Source organism: Carassius auratus, unplaced genomic scaffold (genome assembly GCF_003368295.1).
Source record: "Carassius auratus strain Wakin unplaced genomic scaffold, ASM336829v1 scaf_tig00029950, whole genome shotgun sequence".
NCBI lineage: Eukaryota > Metazoa > Chordata > Actinopteri > Cypriniformes > Cyprinidae > Carassius > Carassius auratus.
In genome coordinates this window covers 1,301-24,000 of record NW_020525813.1, presented here as the reverse complement: position 1 = coordinate 24,000, position 22,700 = coordinate 1,301, and the positions used below count along the sequence as shown (strand labels likewise).

The 22,700-nt window shown below is 39.7% G+C and overlaps 1 protein-coding gene across 1 annotated transcript in view; it reads right to left on the bottom strand.

The window, feature by feature from the left end:
- Positions 1-21,896, bottom strand: part of LOC113079966 (interleukin-1 receptor accessory protein-like 1-B) — a 131,083-nt gene extending 109,187 nt beyond the window's left edge. The window contains exons 1-6 of the mRNA XM_026252211.1: positions 21,706-21,896; positions 20,961-21,015; positions 18,152-18,251; positions 16,860-17,139; positions 4,905-5,091; positions 3,793-3,946 (exon numbers count right to left, since the gene is read on the bottom strand). Coding sequence (XP_026107996.1) covers positions 3,793-3,946; positions 4,905-5,091; positions 16,860-17,139; positions 18,152-18,251; positions 20,961-21,015; positions 21,706-21,896 — 967 coding nt within the window. The remainder of the gene's footprint in view (positions 1-3,792; positions 3,947-4,904; positions 5,092-16,859; positions 17,140-18,151; positions 18,252-20,960; positions 21,016-21,705) is intronic.
- Positions 21,897-22,700: the final 804 nt, after the last annotated feature.

The following is a 22,700-nucleotide window of genomic DNA, read 5'->3' as shown; positions in this document are numbered from 1 at the left end:
TCATCTGAGCTCATATTAGACAAGCACAGGAGAAAAAATATATAATAAAATGTTGACATTAAATATTGATTTTTATGTGGGATGAGCTTTACTGTTCCTGGAGAGAAAGAGGACGGGGAAATAAGTGTCCGCTCCAGCTGCACAAACACACTCAAATACTTCAGCAGGTTTCCTTTAGGAAAACAGATCTAAACACACCGTCATAAAGGACAGCAGAGCTGTGCTTCTTCACAACTTCTGCACACCTTCATTACACTCAATTAAGAGAATAATTCTTTACCTTTTATATGATAATCAGTAGAACTGAACGCTGTGTGTTTAGATGTCCACCTGCTCACGATGAGACATCACTGTTATATAATGACCCATCTGAGGAGAATCCTCTCAAAACCGCAGGATGGAGCTGCTCCTGGATCCATTCTTCTCTAGCAAAGCCCAATATTAACCCCGGCAGTTCCTAATGCATTATAAAATAATGCCAAAACTATATTACCACTGCAAAAAAATAAAAAATATATCACAGATGCTACAGGATTCAAAGCACATGAAGCAAAGCTACATTTCTAGCAGAATTGAACTTTAGTGATTAAATGAATCATGTAGAATCAAAAGCTGTTACTTATACAACTTGAACATTTGTATTTCTTCTCCACAAAATAAAATTGTTCCAAAGGAAGAGCCACAGCCGGACTCAGCCGAGCGGAGGGGAGCGACAGAGACGTAAACGCCACACGGTTATAACACATCAGACACTAACAAACACACATGCATGTTCTAACATCAGAATTACGCTAGCAGATAGTTACAAATCTTTTATCTTTGTACCTATTGAATACATGGTGTACAATACAGTTGCGATGGAGTCTTGAGCTGGAATTAATATGAGTTTTTTATGAAGATCCAGAGGGAATTCATCATAGCCCTAAAGACTTCCATCTCTTTCCATAAAAGAAAAATAAATCTATCTTTACCCTCCCATTCGGGAACATGTTTTCAAGCACTTACTCTGAGAAGCCCAAGAGCCAAATCCATGACACAAATTCAATAAGTATAATCATCTGTTTTCATTAGTCGGGCATCGGGACGAGGGTCTTACGCTGATGTCCTATAGGAAGCAGATAAACCATTTCTATAAGTGATGCATTTTAATAAGCTGCATCTGGCTGTTTGGTGAACAGTGGGAACTGAATCCAGAGGATCTGCTCGCTCGTGTAAGATGGAACTGGACTGTTCTACAGAAGACTGTTCTATGGCATACAGAAACCGTACATGATGTGCCGGCACCCACTCCGCCTCATTTCTCCTGTTTTAGTCACATAGTAATGAGTTTTTTAACTTCCAACAGGGCTGCATAAAATGAGACGCGGTCTGAGTAACTGACAGCTCACAGAAGAGCACATGACAGTCAATCATTAGAAACTGCAAGAGTACAAACACAACGAGGGAGACACTCCGCATCAGCTCAGAAAAACCCACAGAAGAAGGATTGACGGACACGAACCCGTCATCTTTAATATGTTATACAATCCTGAGGAAAAGAGTGTTAAAACTGTCTTTAATTATCATGTTGCATTACTGACACACTGTTTTCCTTATGAATGTTGTTCAGTTGCTTTGACGCAATGTATTTTGTTTAAAGCGCTATATAAATAAAGTTGACTAGACTTGAACAGCTCAAGCAAATTAAAGCATAATTACATCACTCATTTGGAAATACAAACAGATAAAGTAAAGGTCAATGATATCAGATCCTCCAAACACACGGACACACGATCATCTCTCTGATAAAACACAGACTCTCGAGCAGGTAGAGAGTAGAGAGACTCAATATTACTGATGTTCGGTTCTGGAGCCGGTCGAGCCGGTTCACCAATTGAACTGAACTTTAGTTCTGGGTTGATGATGCAGGACACACAGCCGAAGTAGCACGTCCAACTCAAAAAGAGCCGACTGAGCCGGTTGATCCAACAGTCAAAGTTTGCAGAGGATGACCGAGGACTCGAGTGAGCGGTGTGAGCGGATCATACTGATCTGAGGTGCACACTGGAAACATGATTATTAGGACTGTTATTAATAATACTTTATACTGTAGACATGTGGAACATATCCGCGCTTGTGCATCAATGTCTGTAAAGTGTTCTATAGGTGTGAAACTTGTAGGAATCTTATCCAAGTTGTAGACTGGTCAATATTGGTCAGTCATATCTGACAAAGGACATGCGAATGAAACGGTGACCACTGAATTATATAGCAATAATCAGCAATATGCTTTCACACAAATAACTTTAGTTTTTTTATACAATTTTTTGTTTCAATAAGTTTTGACACAAATGACTTATTAGAATTTTTCATTGATAAAACCTTGCACTTTATTTGTTAGAAAAGAAATGCGTAGAGACATTATTGCTTTGATGACGTCAGGAACCGCTGAATCTGCTTCTGGAACCGGTTCAATGAGCCGATCCGTCCAAAAAGAATCGGTTGACAGAAATGAATCAGACTTTGCATCACTACACAACATCAGGACATCTCCAGTCCCAGTCTAACACACCTGCTGTAATGTGTGTGTGTGTGTGTGTGTGTGTGTGTGTGTGTGTGTGTGTGTGTCCCAATCTGAGACACAGCGAGGATCGACTCCAGAACTATCTATTAGGATTATCACTGGATTACTCTACTTCTAATTTTATTTTATTAAATTTGTTACTGTTATCCGGACTACATTTCTTTGTCAATTTTTTTTTTCTTTCTTAATTTATGTTTATGTTCTGCTATTCTCATTTTGCAATGTTTGCACTGCAAAAACTTTAGCAATATGAATGCAAAAATAGCTGTCCTGTCGGTAAAGCACCTTAAAACTGTGTGTGTGTGTGTGTGTGTGTGTGTGTGTGCATGCGTGCGTGCGTGTGTGTGTGTGACTGCTCACTCTTTTTCTCAGAATACATTACCTGTGCTGAATTATCTTGAATTACAATTACAATTCAACTTCCTGCATACCAGTTTAATTCAAATTCATAAGCATGAACTGAATGATTTCACATAGAGCAGCTGTCACTACACAGAGCCGTTGTTAATAGAGAAGATGCGCAAATCCACTTCATTTTCAGCGTTTATTGGTGCATCTTCTCAGTTAACAACGGCTCTGTGTAGTAACAGCTGCTCTATGTGAAATCAGCACCTGATGGAATTAACCGCTGATTAGAGAACCGGCTTTACTGACGAGATGCACATTAACGATCAGCCGATTGTGATCGGAGCACCCCTAGTTTGTTTGGTTTGTAAAACCAGCCCTCTGCCAGTTCACCCAATTCTATTTCAGCACCCCGGGTTGCCAGTTGAGAAAACACAACATATTTCATTTCATTTGTCAAGTGTGCTAGTTCCCGTTGGTGTCATCAATCTGGCAACCTGCGTGTGCGTCAAGTCTGAGGAGGAGGAGGGTGAACAAAAACCCTCTCCAATATTTTGAATTTGGACTGCAATTCGTAGTTCACCCACTCGGTGTCAATCCTGTGTACAGCACCTTGAATATCTAAATGAAGATCGTGGCAGCATTTACAGATGTAACACTGTCCACGGAAACACACACACGAAATCCACCGAAAACACTACAGATCAGATCCACACCAGAAGATGTTTAACATGACAAACTTAGCTCCCGAATGGCCTCGTTCCTGTCTGGGAGTTTGTAGACATCCTGAAGACCTGGACTATCTGGTTGAGCTGTTTAGTGAGGGATGAAGCTAAACTCTTCAGGAAACACCTCCACACCTGGTTTAGAAGAGCTCATCTTACCTGTGACGGACAGAGCAGTGGTCCTCCTCACCACAAAACTCCCAAACTGTAATTCACAGGTGTAATTCCCGATATCGTCTTCCCGTACGTCTTTGATGGAGAGCACATCCACCTTCCTGACAATGCTCTGTCTCCACTGTTTCGGCCGGCATTCCTGCATCCATAAACAGACAGTTTAATGTGGCTCCCAACACATTTCATTGGAAGGACACGTTAATAAATCAAGTGGACGGCTTTCAATGCTGTCAACAGACTGCAGCACTACAGATTTCATCCTTGACAGTGTTTTGACAACAGCTAGAGCTTCATCTGTAAACTGTTGCCTAAGCAACGCCTGTCAATCATTTATTTAGCACTCATTAACTGCCTCGTCAAGGAGCAGATGAGTTCATTATCAAGGCAGCATTCCATAAGAAGACAAGAAGATGATGCAGGAACTGTGCTGAAGTTTGCCAGAGCGAATCTCAGCTAAGAAATAAATGTTCACGAAGACGAAGGGTTTTCTAATCGTCAATGATAGTGCAGACACAATTTAACCATTTTAATTAAACACACTGCTTTCATGTGATGAGAAAAAGCCCTACAACATATTTAAAAGTGTAAGTGTTGTAAATGAAACCTCTTTGCTAGACTAGCTCAGTTTATTTAAGGCCATGGCATGAAGACTGATATCAACGAGTAAAGAACAGGATCAAATGAATCATTTGTTACTCATGCCATGTGTTTGTTTCATCTTTCTGTTGTAACTCGTATATTAAACTGCACAGAATGAGGAAGTTCACACTGATGATGACTAAATCCAGTTACGTGTCCTGCACAAGAGTCCACAGCCATGATCTGTCTTCGATTCAGTTTAGCTAGAAAGAGTGGCAGATGTTTAATTTGACACAGTCCAGTTTTACCTCTCTTATGGGTGGCAGAAACTGATCCATTTACAAAACTTTCCATCTCATCGTTTTTGCCTGATATGAAGTCCCTTTCTGCCTAACTGCTTATATTTTTAATTTTGAACACAAATTGCATGGCAGTGTTTTAGGTGAGATGCAGATGAAAATGATGGCACGGTTTGAACTATCTGTCTGCACCGTGATGAATACAGCGTGTGATCGTACCTTGTACCATGTGATCTCTGGCTCTTTTCCACTCTGTATGTAGTCGTCGATATCAGGACAGAAGATGTCTTTGCTCTTACTCAGCTCGGCCTTCTCGAAGTACCTCATCTTGGAGTTGTAGCAGAGACCCGTGTTGTTCTCGGACACCGTGAGCGACATCGACACTTTCATACAGTACGAGGAGTTCCTGCAAAACACACCAAACCAACACCATCAACAAGCGTCACAGAAACATGCATCACATTACGTCAGGCGTAACTTAAATCCTATTCTTTACTGCTGAAACGTGTCTGTAAACGCTCGGTTAAAAGGGTCTCTGTCATCATTCTCAGCAGTTGTTCCTTTGCTTGTTTGGGCTCAGGAGATCTCCGATCAGCAGAACTGAGAGCAGAGAGCCAGAAGACCTTTCTTCAGCTGTGTTAGAGTGGCTCTCTCAGCGGACGCCTCTTACCGCCACAACTGAATTTATTGGAAAACAACTCCCTGAACAAAAGAAACAACACAATGCAGGATGGAGAGAAGGAAGGACAGAACCGAGACCGAAAGAACGAAAACTAAAGATTAACAACCCATCCCATTGTCTGTTGAGACTCTATGCTTATATTGTGGACTCAGCTGTGAACTTAAGTGTGAAACTCTGTGTAAACTTGCCTTACAGATGAAAACATATCTATAGAGAGCAAAATGTCTACTTTCAAATGAACCAATTCAGATGGAAAACAAATATTTTCAGATTATGTAGGTCTAATCCGTGTGAAATGTGCATACAGGCACATGCTACTGCAGATGGTATTATTAATCAATGTATTATTTAAATGTTAATGCAGTCTCCTTAATGTTTTTCCCTTATATATTTATAATCCTTACTACTGACTACTGGTTTGCTGTGGTAATCATAAATTATGTTTTAAATGGTTTATTAATAAACGCAAAATTAGTTGACTAATGTTTACAGTTTTTGCCCATTGCTTAAACACATTTTGCAAAACTTCGCTCATTGTGCCAAAACTCTACACAAAAGTAAACATGACACAAGAGCCATTACTACACGTTACTACACAGAGCCGTTGTTAACTGAGAAGATGCGCCAATAAACGCTGAAAATGAAGTGGATTTGCGCATCTTCTCTATTAACAACGGCTCTGTGTAGTAACAGCTGCTCGATGTGAAATCACGCACCTGATGGAATTAACCCCTGATTAGAGAACCGGCTTTACTGACGAGATGCGCATTAACGATCGGACGATCATGATCGGAGCACCCCTAATCAAAACCTAACATTCCTTTGTCAAAGTGTAACTCTGATGACAAACACACACTTGTATCTTATGCATACACTTTCAGATCAGCGGGAACACACTAGTCTACTTTATATAAAACACTGCAGTCTTTGATTTTCACTGTTTATTCAGAAGGCATATTTTCAGGAGGCACATTTTCACACAACCAAAAAAGCAAATAGGCCTGCTCAATATTGTACATTGTAGCACTGTACATTGCAGTAACATGAACTCAGATAAAGCAACAAAAAATAATATAAAAAACACTATACTGTAAACACAGAAAATCATGGCATCAACTTCGGATGAACATTTGAGTTTTCACTCATTATAACTCATTTAACCATGTATTACTGTGTCTTTGAAAGGTTTTTGTCTTCCAAACACATTAAAACACACAAATTTGCATTACTTCTTATTTACATATAATGCAGGAATACACAAACTTTTTGTCATCTGAACCAAATTGATATGTGATTAATTTGTGATTAATTACATCTAGAATTTGATTGGCATCTAGTGGCTACATCATGGTTTTACAGAAGATTATGAATATGAATATCAAATATATGTAAAATTAATAATATATTTGAAAGTAAAAAGTCCAATGCGATAAATGTGCTCTACATTTAACCCATCCAAGTGCACACACACACACACACACACAGACAGTGAACACACGAACACACACACATACACACACACCCACACACACACAGTGAACACACGAACACACTCACACACACACAGAGCAGTGAGCAGTTTTAGTTAGAGTTAGGTCGATAAAGCGCTAATCGTCTGAGATTTTAATATTCACATTGATAATACAAAGGAAGCATTAGGACTTGCGTTTACTGACCTAATAAACTCTTTTGGAGTCGAGTAAAATGTCACCGGGCTCCACTCATCGTTTTAATCATACACTAGATTTAACCCCTTACCAGTCACCCCCCATTTTTGGCGTAGAGACAGAAAAGACAAAAAGGTTTCTGCTCATGATTCTTTCTGACTAGATACATAATCAACATGTGTTCACAAAGCTGACACTTCAAAGTTTACTGAATACAATCTTAGTTATATCCCAGGAACATATTTTGTCTTTAAAATACAACCCTGTAAATATGATTTTTAAGGATGAGAATTTATTTTCAGCAATGAATAAAATGACTCCAGACTTCTCTCTGACTCCAGCTTAAAGACTCCAAACTTGTGACTAGAACTGATAAAAATGTGTTTTCAACACAGTGTTAATTTACTTGCATAACAGCATCTCCCAAATGCATAATGTAAATGTAAATCCCCTCAGAGTTTAGTTGAGAACCTGGCATAATAAAATACATAAAGTTTGGGGAAAATGCAGCTGCTGTTAACCATGAAATTACTGGTCTAATAGTACTGATCTTGGAAGTAAAGATGTTCATAAAGGGAAGTACTTTCGCTCCATACAATATGAGATACCACTAGTTTTGTTCACTTCCAGCTGTGCTTCATTCTAAGTCTGCTCTCTCTAAGGCACGATTATGCTCGTTATACCACTGTGTTGGACTGTTTTCCTTCATCTTCTTTAAGCATAAAGGAGCAACCCTGTCTATTGGATATGCTGGGGAATTGAGACAAGTCATGAAGATTATTTAAAAAGCAGTCTTTTGTGGTAGAAGTGATGGTTCTACCATATTTGCAACGGGTATCTGAATTCATGAGACTAGATAATGATCATTGATATCATCTTTTTCATTATCCACATGGATATTAAAATCAGAAGGGATTTATCATTAACACTTGCTTCTCTGGATAATGTTATTTGAATCACCATTACTTTAAACAAATTATACTTGAAACCAGAGATCATAATGGACAAAAACAATACTGTCCCTGAAGAAATAACAAATGTAAACAAAGGAATTACCATCCATATTACAACATTATTGCTTCATTGGACTAAAAGTGCGCTATTCAGTGGACGCTTACCTTTCTAATTAAACCAGGATTTAAAGCTGTGCATGTTTATGACTCACTATTACAACAAATCTGTATATTTTGTTGTGTACTGCTCACACAAATTTAGCAAATACATTCCTTATAACCTTTCCACTGAAAAACAGCAATCTGTCATCGATGCTTGAGGCTTAGACCTTTATTAAGATTAATTTTGTCCTGTTTCATTTAATCTATCCATAAACTTTGACACGTGCAAACAAAGAGCGTTCAGTGCGCTCGCGTCAAGGTGCGGGTTAGCAGGTTAAACCAAATGTTCTAGTTCGGGGAACAGACACAGTCTCTATAGTGTGATATCTAGGTGAAAGAGTCTCTATGTGCTGAGAATTAACTGACCTCTGTGACGGGAGGCAGCTAGCAGACGGTCGGTTTAGCCAGTCTGTCTGCTTCCTGACCTGGGCCCCAGTTAGTCAAGTATAAACACTAAGACTATTTGCCATATTTCTAGACAGAAGAGTGGCGCCACCCCAGGAGGAATGAAGACCATCTCTTTTAAACAGGTCAGGTCTGCCCCAAAAGCTCGTCCAATTGTCTATGAAACCTATGTTATTCTGTGGGCACCACTTAGACATCCAGCCATTGAGTGATGACAATCTGCTATGCATCTCGTCACCACGGTAAGCAGGGAGGGGACCAGAGCATATTACAGTGTCTGACATCGTGCTTGCAAGTTCACACACCTCTTTAAAGTTATTTTTAGTGATCTCCGACTGGCGAAGTCGAACAACATTAGTGCCATATATGTATCGTGTATTTATCTCATTTTATTTCAGCACACAGATAATATATTTACCCACAGTCCCATGCTCATTTGAGCATAAGGTAATAATATCAGTGATTCCACAAAAAAGTGGGTCAGCTTATAATTAATCCCATCGTGACTAAATGCATGATCATGTTTGATTCATTGTTGGAAGCATTAAGGACCTTGAAGGAGAATTTATCACGTTTAATTAGGGGATGTAGGCAGCTTTTATGTGGGAATAGAGAAGCTTGCATTGATAAAATCATTAAACATGGGCCGTAATTCCCTCTGAACGCCTGCGGGTCGTACAGAGATTCAGAACATGACAATGGAGTGATTCTCAACAAGAAATGTCCAAGCAGTGTGTACGAGCAGCGTGACTGCTGTCTGGTAAATGTGCGGAAACATTAGGATTTTTAATGTTTGTCAAAGAAGTCTCTTCTGCTCACCAAGGCTGCATTTATGTGCTCAAAAATACAGTAGATCTAGATATTATTACAATTTAAAACAGTCGTTTCCTCTGTGAATATTTGTTAATCTGTCATTTATTCTGTGATGCAGATTCCTCCAGTCTTCAGTGTCACATGATCTTCAGAAATCAGAATAATATGATGATTTACTGCTCAAGAAACATTTCTGATTATTATCAGTGTTGAACACAGTTGTGCTGCTCAATATTTCTGTGGAAACCATGACACACTATCACAGGTCCGCTGCCGGCCAGATGTGTGTCCTGAGCAGGATCGTATTGTTGTCTTCCTCAAATATGATGATGAAATAAACACCTACTATAGGGGTGAAAATGGAACTCAAATAAAAAAGTAAATGAATACATTTTATTATTTACAAATCACGATTGTATCTCTCCACATTTACCTGTGGCTGTAACTATATTATAGTCTCAAGCATTCAGAAATCATGCAAAAGGAAACTAAGCAGTTTTACTATGATAAAACCATGGTTTATTTCTGTAAGGGTTGTGATATGCACGTTTTTTGTTGAAGAAATTATAAAGCCTGTGTCATCTATAGTAAAAAGGTGTCCAAAAATGAAAGATGAAGTGAATATTTGAATGAAATGTTTGGTCAGTATCCTAAACAAGGATTTGATCGTCCTGTAAGTGTAACAGCAGCAATCACATGGCATTTGTAATAACATGTACATAACATTGTTGTATCATAACATTATGTATTTTAACAGTGTTATTATTAACCAATCATTATTGCCTCATTATTTTTTTATATAATGCATTTTAAGTCATTTTAAAGGCTATTGATGGCTTAGGTCTGTTTTTATAACAACAACAACAAAATATTACAGTATATTAATACTTTGTAAATTATTATTTGAAGTAACAAAACCATGGTTAATTTGCAGTTACCATGGCTACAAGAACAATGATTTGTGGTGTTAAAACCATGGGTAATTTTCATAAGGGAACCTGGAAAAAAAAAAAAACTTTCACAGGAATGTGCCGGAAAGTGATAAGTGACCTAAATGATTTATACTTTATTTTAATATATATTAAAAATGTATAAGGTGTGCATTGTAGCTGACACCTAAATGAACACATTACGATTGTTTTATGACTGCAAGTCTTTCTTCTCAAATGCTACTGAGCTTCAAATTTGAGTTTGAGCCCATGTGAAAGAGTAGCATAATTTACATATGATTATTTTAATGAATATCAAACATTCAGTTCAATTTTGCATTATAGCTGTCACCTAGATGAACAATTACAGTTTGTTTTTATGACTATAGACTTGTACTCTGCGTGTATCATTCAAATATTTGGGTATGTGTTTTGCTTAATGCTTTTATTAAGACAAAATACATTACATTTATCAAAAGTGACAGTAAATACATTTATAATGTCACAAAATAATTTTATTTCATATAAATGATGTTTAACTTTAAATTGATTCAAAGAATCCTGAAAAAAAATCCACAAAATATTTGCATAAAAACTATTATGAACATTAATACAAATAGGAACTATTATTAGGCACTTATTTTATGTTATTTTTTGATCAAGTTAATGCAGCCTTAGTGAGTAGCAGAGACTTCACTGAAAGTACACTAGCACAGAAATGAGCTACACATTAGGGAAATAAAAGAGAAGAGATGGGGACAGTAACTCACAGCTAGTCTCTCTGATCTAACACAGAGCACTGTAGTCTCAAACACACATTCGGCAGGACGTCCAAAAGCCAGGTGCATTTCTGCCACATTCACATCAGTAATGCAGCATCCGCTTCATTTCTCTGACTATTACAGATGGATCTGAGCATTCTGGGGGAAATGTGAATTAAATACTGTACGCCTTCAGACACAGCGAGAGTCAGAAACACTGTCCCTCGAGTGAGGATGTGCTGTGGCCCGTCGTGGTTCAGCAGCGTTTCTTTAAATCAGTATTTTACGAGCACTGTTTTATTTATGAGCCAGAGGAAGGTTCTGCTGGGAGTGGAGGAGACACGATTCGGACAGACGCATAACTCATGTGTCGCTGCGCTGAGGCCGGCTGATTAACTATATACTGCCCAACACACAGACACTGTTTACCCATAATGCCTCTCCAGCCTGAATTCAGCCAATACCCTTCCACTAACTTGAAATGAGACGTTTTTCTCTCTACATCACCACGTCCCACAATCCCTTCAGCGAACAGAGTCTGGTCTGACACATTAACCCATGAACACCCAACATCTCAGGCTGCATTTACACTTGGCATTAACATGCGATCTGTATCCAGATGTTGTTCACACACACATTGAAAAGACAAGTGTAATGTGCTTCTGATCAGAATGTTATCCAGTCAGCATGTCCTGGTCCAGAGGTGGTCGAGGACACATTGTGATCGGTTCTCAGTGTAAATGCAATCCAGCCATCGTGTCTACATTCACAGGTCGACATCATGCAAATCCGTGCCCCCTCTCTCGTGAACAGTCAGAAAGAAAGACAGAGAACACCTGTGTGGAGCACTAATGAGACTCCTACACTTATCTCTGATTAGTTAAATGTCCCACAACTGAAAATGCTTTTCTAAAGAAAACCCACCACTTCAGGTTGGCTTTTCAACAGGCCATTCTCTTTAAATATTGCATGGGAAAGACAGATCCGATCGGTTATCTAGACAGAAAAGTCAGTTGATGAAGTGTAAAGGCGATGGGTTGTGATTGGCTGATGATCTGATCTTCTTGACTGGATCACGGTGATCACATGTTAATGCCAAGTGTGAATGCACCTCAGTTTCCTTAAGCTCCTTCTGTCTTTTCAACTTTATTAACAATTTTAATGTTCAGTGACTGTTTAAATTCATAAAAAACATTTGACTATTACAATAAACTTTATAAAAGTCACTAAACTTGTGGTTTGTGGGGAAGTCGTGGTCTAGTGGTTAGAGAGTTTGACTCCTAACCCTAAGATTGTGGGTTCGAGTCTCGGGCCGGTAACACCACACTGAACCCTGACTGCTCCCCATCTGTAGACACTCAATTTCATTTCACTACTGTACGTCATCACGATGTTAAATGCAGGTCATGAGGTCAAAGGTGACTCTAGCAGATATGATTAACAGCTCAACTTGCTTTTCACTCCCCTAACTGAAATACGCCTACATTTTACAAAAGACAAAAAGTGAATCACAGAACTCAACATTGAATGATTCCATGTTCAAAGACAGAATTTAATTGTCAGGTTTGTCTGAATCATTAGTGCAGATTAACTGAAATGGCCCTGCCTCTTTACAAATTTAGTTTAAATGCAATTTACTAATTTGGGTGAACATTTGTTTTCTGTTTTATGTAGTAAAAAATTACTCATGCAGATGAGGAAAATGATGAAGAACAATGAAGAAATGCAGTTCAGATGATGATTGATTTGAGAGTAAAGAGCGGACGACTTCATAACCGTCGGTAGAGCTGTTCTGCAGCTGAACTTTACCAGCCGTATCCAGCTACACATTCACTGTTTAACCTGTTTAACTAAACCATGTACTTTATATAACCCAACACCATGTTAAATATCTGACAGGAATGAAAGTGAGGCTGTGGAGGACAGAAGGAAAGGCAACATGATGCCTCTTCAGCTGATGAAACATCTCTACAGAAAACCTTATGAGTTTTGAATATGACGTCATCTAGACCACTGATTCCCGACCTGGGGGTCACGACCCTCTCTAGAGGTTTTACAGAGAAGATTTACAGAGGTTGCAAAACTCACTCTAGTTTGAAGGTTATAAATAAGAATGTTACAGCTACAGTTTGATGATAAACCAGTTTGTTGTTTCCTCCATATACTGTCCATATAGACCCTTTTACAGTTGGTAAACAAGGTGACGTATTTGTGTGGGCGGGGCTTAGCTGGAGGCAGAAAGATTCCCCTCAACACTTGAACGAACGGAAGCTAGCAAGTTTTCTTAGCTTGTTTTTTTAACAATGGCTGGAGAAAATCTGAATATATCTGCTTTATCTGAATATTTAAGGTCACTCACTGTCCGGGACCACGGTAATTATTTGAAAAAGTTAACTTTAACGGACGGAACCGGATTGATCGACCCGTACACAATCACTCATTGGATGGACGATCTGACAGGATTACCTCCGATTGAGTGGCCTGACATCTACACTTACCTGAGAGAGAAACCGAGCGTGTATAGTAAAGAAAACTGAGGGCGTATGAATCCTTAGATTAAATAAAGAGTGACATTACAGTAAAATTATTATTGAGATGTAAATATTTTCTAGAAATAAAAATTCTGAAGACTGCAAATTAATTATAAACTTTATGTATTTATTCTTTCTTACCATGTTCTTAAATTCCGGTCACAATTAATCACAACAATGTATATAAAATGTTCTCCGTCGATTCTGGCAACCAACAACACAACAAGACGACATTTTAAGCTCCTTGAGTAGCCGACCCTGTGTTGGTTTGTATTAGCCGCCTCCAGTTTTCCGTTTGTTTTGCCTCCAGCTAGCGCCGTGACGTACCTGTGACGTCCGCGCAAAAGGGGTCTATACAAGCGCTGCTTTGTTTACAGTGGTTACCAGGGAAACGTCTGTATTTCTGCTGGCCCATCAGCGCCACCTGCTGTCAGACAGTGGAGTTACATGCGCATTCAGCATGTCTGCTGTTTTGGTTCAAACCAATGCAAAAATCAGACTGAATTTTTATGCACAGTTGTTAATTTAACCAGGCTGATGTAAAATAAGCTAATGTGCATAAAAAAAAATCTAAACAATTAAGATAATGAAGAATCTAGAATTATTAAGAGAGCGCACAAAATACACACAATCATTTATCATTTTGACTCTTTGATGTTTCTGTAGTTGTTGCATTTTTACAGACTTAAATTATTTAGATTTTTTTTTATCTTATTTTATTTTTAAATGGTGGTCATTACAAAATGTGAATGTTAAAATAGGTATCCCCTGAATAAAGGCTGGCAACCACTGATCTAGACCCATTATACTAGGGGTGCTCCGATCACGATCGGTCGGTTTAGACCGATTTCACATAGAGCATAGAGCGTGATTTCACATAGAGCAGCTGTCACTACACAGAGCCGTTGTTAATAGAGAAAATGTGCAAATCCACTTCATTTTCAGCGTTTATTGGTGCATCTTCTCAGTTAACAACGGCTCTGTGTAGTAACAGCTGCTCTATGTGAAATCACGCACCTGTTGCAATTAACCGCTTATTAGAGAACCGGCTTTACTGACGAGATGCGCAAAACGATCAGCCGATTGTGATCGGAGCACCCCTACATTTTACAGTAGGTGGTATTGTGGAGACTTGATCAATATGGCGCCAGATCTCTAGATGTCAGAGATGTGCCTCTAGCAGCCGCTTCTTCCTGATATAAACCAGTGTGCAGCTGTCAGTGTGTCCAGTAGGTGGCAGGAGCAACACCACTGGGATAAAAAAGACATTATGAACAGAACAATACATAATAACATACAAAAAGCTAAAGCTCCTCTATATCTGTACCCTGGCAGAGAGTGTGTTCCTGATGGTCATGTGATCTGATGGAGTGAGTTACAGTAATACACTTGTGTTGCTCCTTTAAACTCCACTGAAATTCTTCTTCATCATTTGTTACAGTGTTTCGCTTCAGATCAAAGACCGTCTCAGGTCAGAGAGATATTCTAACATCTTTTTTCTCCTAATGAGGGAACCTAATGAGCCATTGACAGCAAACGGCCTTTACCTGTGAGGTTAATAACGCACTACAACATAAAAACATATGGTGCGCTTTCCCTGTTTCCAGTGGATTGACCTCTGCAGCCGATCTGCTGCTGTTCGCAAACATCATCACATCAACAGAAGCCACGCTCAAATCACTCATTTAGTCTACAGACGTGACCTGAATTGAAAATGCATGAACACACATCATAAATGGTAAAAGTGTGGTATCAGAAAGAGTGCAACCGATTCACAAGGAAAGAGACCACAATTCAGAAGAACTCCTCATCTCTGTGAATCCTGAGATGAGGAAAACATGGAGTCGCAGAATCCATTCATAAAAATTGAATTACTGTATAATGCATAGGGTCAGGGCATTTGTCTGATCATGAATCAATAAATCAAAAGTCAGTGGTTAATGGTGGTCTATTGTGTTTGAATATTAAAGGCGCAATATGTAATTTTTCTGCTTTAAAAATAGCAGAAATCACTATATCTATGTCATATATATTTTGGTCCCACTTTATATTAGGTGGCCTTAATCAATAACTTAGTTATGGATCATGATTATGCTTTGCCTGCACGTTCTGTGAAGCGCAAACGTACGGGTGAAATAAATGACCCGAGATGGTTTTGGGACAAGAGAAGCAACAAGACACGGGTAAATATTGGAGTTGCATTTCCAAGATAGAGAGAGCTTCGTGACAAGCTGAAACTACAGAGAGATGCTGAACTCGCTTGCATTCTGATAAACAGGTATGCATCCATTCAGCTAACTGTATCTATCCGTATATTTTGTGAAACGATGATGTCTTGTGTTAAACGCAGACGGACTAGCTCTCATGTAAATCTACATTTGTTCTATATCTAGCTGAATAAAGTAGCTTCAAATGCAGTTCTCTAACTTGTTCGATATCATAGTATTAACATAATTATAATTATTAACGAAAGGCGGCCGTGTTTTTTTAACATATATTACTACTAGCTAGATTGAATATTGATTTGATAGGGGTCTCATAATTCATATATCTCTCCGTTCGAAAAGACATGATTGTCAAAATACGACATTAGAATGAGTGAGGAATGATAGGGAGCGACAGAGCGCGTGATCCAATGAACAACAACTCCCATGAGCCTACGCTCTTTCCTGACGTCATCAAAGTACGTCTTATGTTATTATTGTGATTGAGTGACCCCTGGTGGCCAAAAATCCCATACTGTACGTTTAAAACAAGAAAATACTATTTAAACATGAATCCTGCGATGTGTCTCTCTAAATAAGGACATGAAGACATGAAGTTTAGCTTGACAGCTTTACTTTGAGAAAAACACACAGATCTTCAACACAAACCACCAACAAAAAGTTTGGTGTAACTTGAAATGATGACAGAAAGTAATATTACTGTACAGTAGAATATACATCTCAATGTAATGCTAATAATAATAATACTAACACTAATAATTATTATTATTTCTATTTCATTCACTATTTTGCTTCATCATCTAATCAAGGAATGTGAGGGATGACCTTAGTAATGTTTTTGAGATGATATGAGTAGATCTGCTCACATCTGATTCACTACTGATCCAGAAAACACTAACATTCGTTCAGGGATTGAGATCTAGATTAAAAACAGAGAATGATGATGCTAATGGATGAGTGTGAAGATACACAGATCAGCTTCAGGGAAACTCTTAACTTGAGATCTCACACACACACGCACACGCACACACACACACAGCTCGTACCTCAACACACACGAGTAATGTCCGGCGTCCTGTAACTCGGCCGGTCTGAACCAGATGGAGTCCTCTTCTTTACTCATCCGGCTCCCGTCGAATGACATGGGCTCCTCGAAGTCTCCGTGGCCCGCGCTCTTGTACCACATCAGACTGAGTCCGGCGCTCTGAGCATGTGTGTAGTTCGCACGGATGTATCCATAAAATAAAGCACATTTAATCCTCACAGGCTCCCCGAGCAGAACTCTGTATTTCAGGTAGTCCACAGACCAATCCGTACAGCCGTCCACTGAGGAGACAGAGAACACTACATTAATACAACAGCATCTGACCGCACAACATGAGGCCTTCACACATGAAATAACAGTCAGACACAGACACAGATCAGGTTCAGAGTGTGTGTGTGTGTGTGTGTGTGTGTGAGAGAGAGAGAGAGAGAGAGAATGCAGTTTTCTTCTGGCCTCTAACTGGGCCGCAGCTGCTTAAATACTCCTGCATGATCTCTCTCTTTCTCACACACACACACACACACACAGTCTCATCTCTCACTGAAGCAAACAACAGTGACATCACAAACTACAGGTGAAACCATGACGACAGACACCAGCATCATGTGACAGTGAACAGTAATTATAAAGAAACAGAAAGTAACACATTTTGGAACTGAATGTGAAAACCTGAAGAAGAAACATTGAGATAGTATTTTCTTGTAAAACATACTCCAATAATCTGTTGTATTTACTTTACTTACTTATCTGTTGTACATTTTTACAGTGTACTTTTTTATAATTAAAATCTACATCATCTACAGCTTCTGGACATGATGATGGTTTAACAGATAATCAGTCTGTTTCTCAGAGACGAGCAGAGATACCTCCTCACACACACATCCCAGTCTGAGTTAACATGACACAACAGCAGAAAGTGTGAATATAGCTGGAGAAAAGTCATGCCCCGCACGAGCAGACCGTCGTCCACCGAGGACAAACCCTTCCACTGAAGAACTCACACAAGAGCTTGAACAAAACTACACGTCTGCTGGAAGACAGAAACAGATTCTGCACCATTCCTGAAGTCATCTAATAGGTCTCTTCATCCAGTCTCTCTCTCCTCCTCCATTCTCTCTTTCCGTCTGAAACAGCTGCAGCAGACAGATGCTGAGAGCTCGACAGACTCGGCTAATTGTGTCTCCCTCAATCTTTTATTTACTAAAGAAACAGCGCTGCAGCTAATTAACACCGAGAGAAGCATGTCGCATTATTTATCCCTGCATACTCTCTCTCTCTCTCTGAGAATCAAACACAACGCCTCAGTTAGCTCGCTGAGAGAGTCAAAGTCTGTTGGACAGAGAGTGTGTTCGGCCGGACGCTGGTGTGGAGGAACGCAGGAGTCCCTCAGGATCTGTGTCAGGGGACATTTACTAACACTGACAGCTAAACCCACTTATTAAAGCGTACGGGTCTCTGTTGCTATGGCGACGGGAGGGGGCTGGTTGCCGTGGCAGCCAGTGTGGGGGGGGGGCTAATTAAGGCTCTTTGCAGCAGTATAAAGAAAGATAGTTCAAATCTGATTCTGTTTATTATAATACTTTACGTGTGTGTGTGTGAGAGAGAGAGTGAGAGAGAGTGTGTGTGTGTGTGTGTGTGTGTGTGTGTGTGTGAGCTTGTTTATGTAGTTAATGAGGACACAACTCTGTATAATGACATGGGTATGACACAGGTATTACAGTGAGGAGGTGGTTTATGAGGACATTTTTTAGTCCCCGTAATTCAAAACACTTATAAATCATACAGAATTAGTTTTTTTGAGAAAGTAAAAATGCAGAAAGTTTCCTGTGAGGGTTAGGGTTAGGTGTAGGGTTGGTGAAGGGCCAAAGAATATACAGTTTCTACAGAATAAAAACCATTACACCTATGGAGAGTCTCCATAAACCACATATACCAACATGTGTGTGTGTGTGTGTGTGTGTGTGTGTGTGTGTGTGTGTGTGTGTGTGTGTGTGTGTGTGTGAGTGTGTGTGTGTGTGTGTGGACTGGCGTACTTCCACATGTATGTTCATTACACATGAAATGAGAGCTCTTGTAAACATCTCAGAATGGGACATTCGTTTGGGGAGAGACAGGCTGAATTCAGACCCCTGACTCGAATCTTCAGCCGTTATATTTCTCTTTTCTTGAGAAGCGTGAGCTGAACACCATTTGATTAGCATGACAAGAACAGATAAGAAAGTGTGCAGAAACAAACCAAACCATCTATTCATGAATTCATTGATCATCTAAACTTTCCTAACTAGAAGGAATTATTCATGCTCAATTTAAAGAAAAAAATATTTTTTATTAATCTTTGTTTTAACAAAATAACTTCTTAACAGAAGAACAAAACATTCTTTCGAATTTTTTTGGGGGAATACTAAATATTCTAGTCTTCTTTATTCTCAAGGAGTTTGATGAATCCAGCCCCTGATGTGATCCAGAAGACCAGGACTAAACCAAGAAGCAGCTCCCGAGAGGACAGACGCTGCTGAAAACAAGAGAAGGTCTTAGTGCCGAAACGTCACATATGATGCTGATGTGGCGGAGGGGAATATGCCACCGCCTTGTGGGGGAAATATTCAGCACTATACTAAGGATGACTGAGTGAGCAACAGGATCCTAGTCCCCCCACCCAATGCTTTTAGTCTTTGTACAACTGTTAGACTAGTTGTATGTAGTGTCTATCGTGTTGCAATGTGTAATGCTCAAGAATCAGCGAGGTGGGCTTCAGGATTTACTCAATACACGGCAGCCACCTGAAGTGTGTGTATGTAGAAAACTCAGGAGGTAAACCTAGTTAACTGCAAAACCCGCCCTCCCCTGAATCTAACAGGATAGGTAAGACGCCCCCACTCCTTAGTATAAGTGACTCAAAATTAGCATAAACAGTTTTCAGTTAACAAACAAATTTTACATTTATTTGTACTGCAAGATTTTAAATGATTACGTTTTCCTTGTTTTCACAAAGTTTACAAAACAATTTCAAGTGTAAACAAATCAAAGTGAAATAAAAGAAATGTGGAAAATAATAGAGATGAAAAATCAACAGATTTGTGTCATTTACAGTTCAATCTGAGGAAAGTAAGAATCAGTGTCACTTATTGTAAGTAACCTTAAACAAAACGTTTCACAGTTAACTCAACCTTTCAAACAAAGTACACTTTGAAGTTCACTTCAATCCGGCTCAAAAATCCAAGATCCAATTCAAAAATCCAGGAAAAAAAAGTGAAAAGTTATACTCTATCCATATATGGAGTTCACAGTCCCAAAAAGTTCAGTTATGTACACAAAAGAAAGACTATGAATCCCTTCGCAGGAAAATTCACTGATCACAGTTCCATCAAAATATCTGTATGATTTCACAGTTCAGATGACTCACTTACAGAAAATGGCAGTTTGCTTACCAGTTTTCAGAAGGAAAAGAGGAAAATAATTTTTATCACCACTCTTGGTTCATGAATGAGGTGCTGAAAGATGTCCAATGGATGGCAGGGTACTGTTTCTTCACTCACTAACCCTCAGCGATTGTCCTCGCGATCCTGACGACGGCAGCTTGATTCAACGAGGCCGCAATCCCAGCTGATGGAGGCACAATGAGAAGACAAACAACGCACGACCCTATCCGATGACTCAGCGAACCTTAATTCACACGATCAGTAACAGCAATCACTGTTTCAAGTTAGTTTGAACAAATGAAACAAAAACTGTTTGAAGCAAAGAAAACACGAGACTGTTTAACTCCTACGTGACTGAGACTTAATGAAACTAACAGGCCTTTTGCCCAGCTTCATGCATGAACACGGCAGAAAACTCGTTTTAACGCTTACTTCGTTAAACTTGTTCATATACACGAAGACTCAGAAGCAACGTCATGCAGCTCTTATATATGTCGCGAGTCTAAACGGGACTTTTTCCCGCGATTGACTACCCGAGATCAACATTCAATTTCAGCTCACCGCTGCTCTTCTCCGCTCTCTCGCTCTCTCCGCGCAACTCGTCAAAACCTACAAAATGGCGGCGCCCACGACAAACATCAAAATATAAGTCTCCACATATTAGAAAAATGTAAATCCCCTACATTCCCCCCTGCTAAACCCTGCCATGCCACCGGACTTCCATTCAGCAACTCAGTCCTGAAAAATAAATGACAGAGAATAGCAGGTAAATATTCTTTCCACACAAGAAAACATCAAGTACAGCAATTAAACACTTTCAATTAGCAAGATTGAAAAACCTTCATATTAAAAGAAACATACAAACCTTCAGGTTGACATAAGCTTATTTCAAGACATAGTCAGTCCTATACCTAACGGGTAAAGTACCTCTGTTCAAACGCTGTGAACGTCTAGGTTCAGTAATACTTTCATTTTCACTTTCAGCTTCGGAGCCACCTGAACTCATAGACTCAAGTACAGACTGTTCTACTGAATCATCAGCTGACATTTCATCGACATGGTCCCTGATACCTATCTCTGATTCATCCCCACCTGCCCTTCTACCTTGTGTGTCTGTGAGTGTAGCGGGTGCAAATGTAACAACAGGGACTGGAAGAACATCAGAATCTTCTGAATCAGTGTGTGCCTGACCTATGTGTGCTCTAGATTCACGTCTAGATGTGCAAGGTGGTAGTGATGACTGAAAAGTGCAAGGCTTGAGTTGATCCCTATGTACAACTTTACATGGGCCCCCTTTCTCTGGGCGAATGGTGTAAACTGGAGTGTCTGCGTGATTCTGTTTCACTACAGTGTAAGGCAAGGGTTCCCAATGGTCTTGTATCTTATTCCTTCCCCTATGTGAATGATTCCGTAACAGAACACGGTCACCAGGTCTCATAAGTGCGGCATGCGATTTTCCGATCATAAGCTCTTTTTCTTCGCCTTGAAGCTTCCTGTGCTGCTGAGTTGGCTACTTCAACAGCGGTCTTTAATCTATCATGATGGTTTTTCACCCAATCATCAAGATTGTCAGCTCTACTGTCCTCCAAGTCTCTCCCATTAAGGATATCCATCGGCATTCTGGCATCCCTCCCAAACATTAAATAGAATGGCGAATAGCCAGTTGAAGTGTGGATTCGGCTATTGTATGCCATCGCCAACTCGGGCAGATACTGTTTCCAATTCCTTTTCTTTTCCGGGGGTAACGTCCTTAGCATATCATGCATGGTTCTATTAAATCTTTCGCACTGGGAGTTACCCTGTGGATGATACGGAGTGGTGCGACTCTTTCCGATTCCATAGACTTTACACAGTTCTTTGATGACATTTGCTTCAAAACATCGACCTTGGTCGGAATGTAGTCGTGCAGGACAGCCGTAGTGGACAAACCAATGCTGCACAAGGGCTTTTGCAGTGGTATGAGCGGTCTGATTTCTGGTTGGCACTGCTACCGTGAAACGAGTAAACATGTCAGTTAGGACGAGGACATTTTCATATCCTCCCAAAGATTCCTCCAAGACTGTATAATCCATAGCAAGGACTTCCAGCGGGGCAGATACATTAGTACATGTCATTGGGGCTCGTATTTTAGGAAAAACGTCTTTAGCAAGGGCACATCTCTTGCATTCCTGAATCCAGTTTTGAATATCCTTACTCATTGTCGGCCAGTAATAGCTCCGCCTCATGCGCTCCAGCGTGCTTCTTTCTCCAAAATGGCCACAATGATCATGCTGACTCTCGTACACTTTGTAACGCAAGGGTTCTGGAACCACTAATTGACAAATTTCTTCTCCGTCCCGGGGATCAAAGATGGAACGGAACATCACTCCTTTTTTAAGCTTGAGTCGTGTGAATTGTCTAGAAAGCTTTTTTAAATCAACATC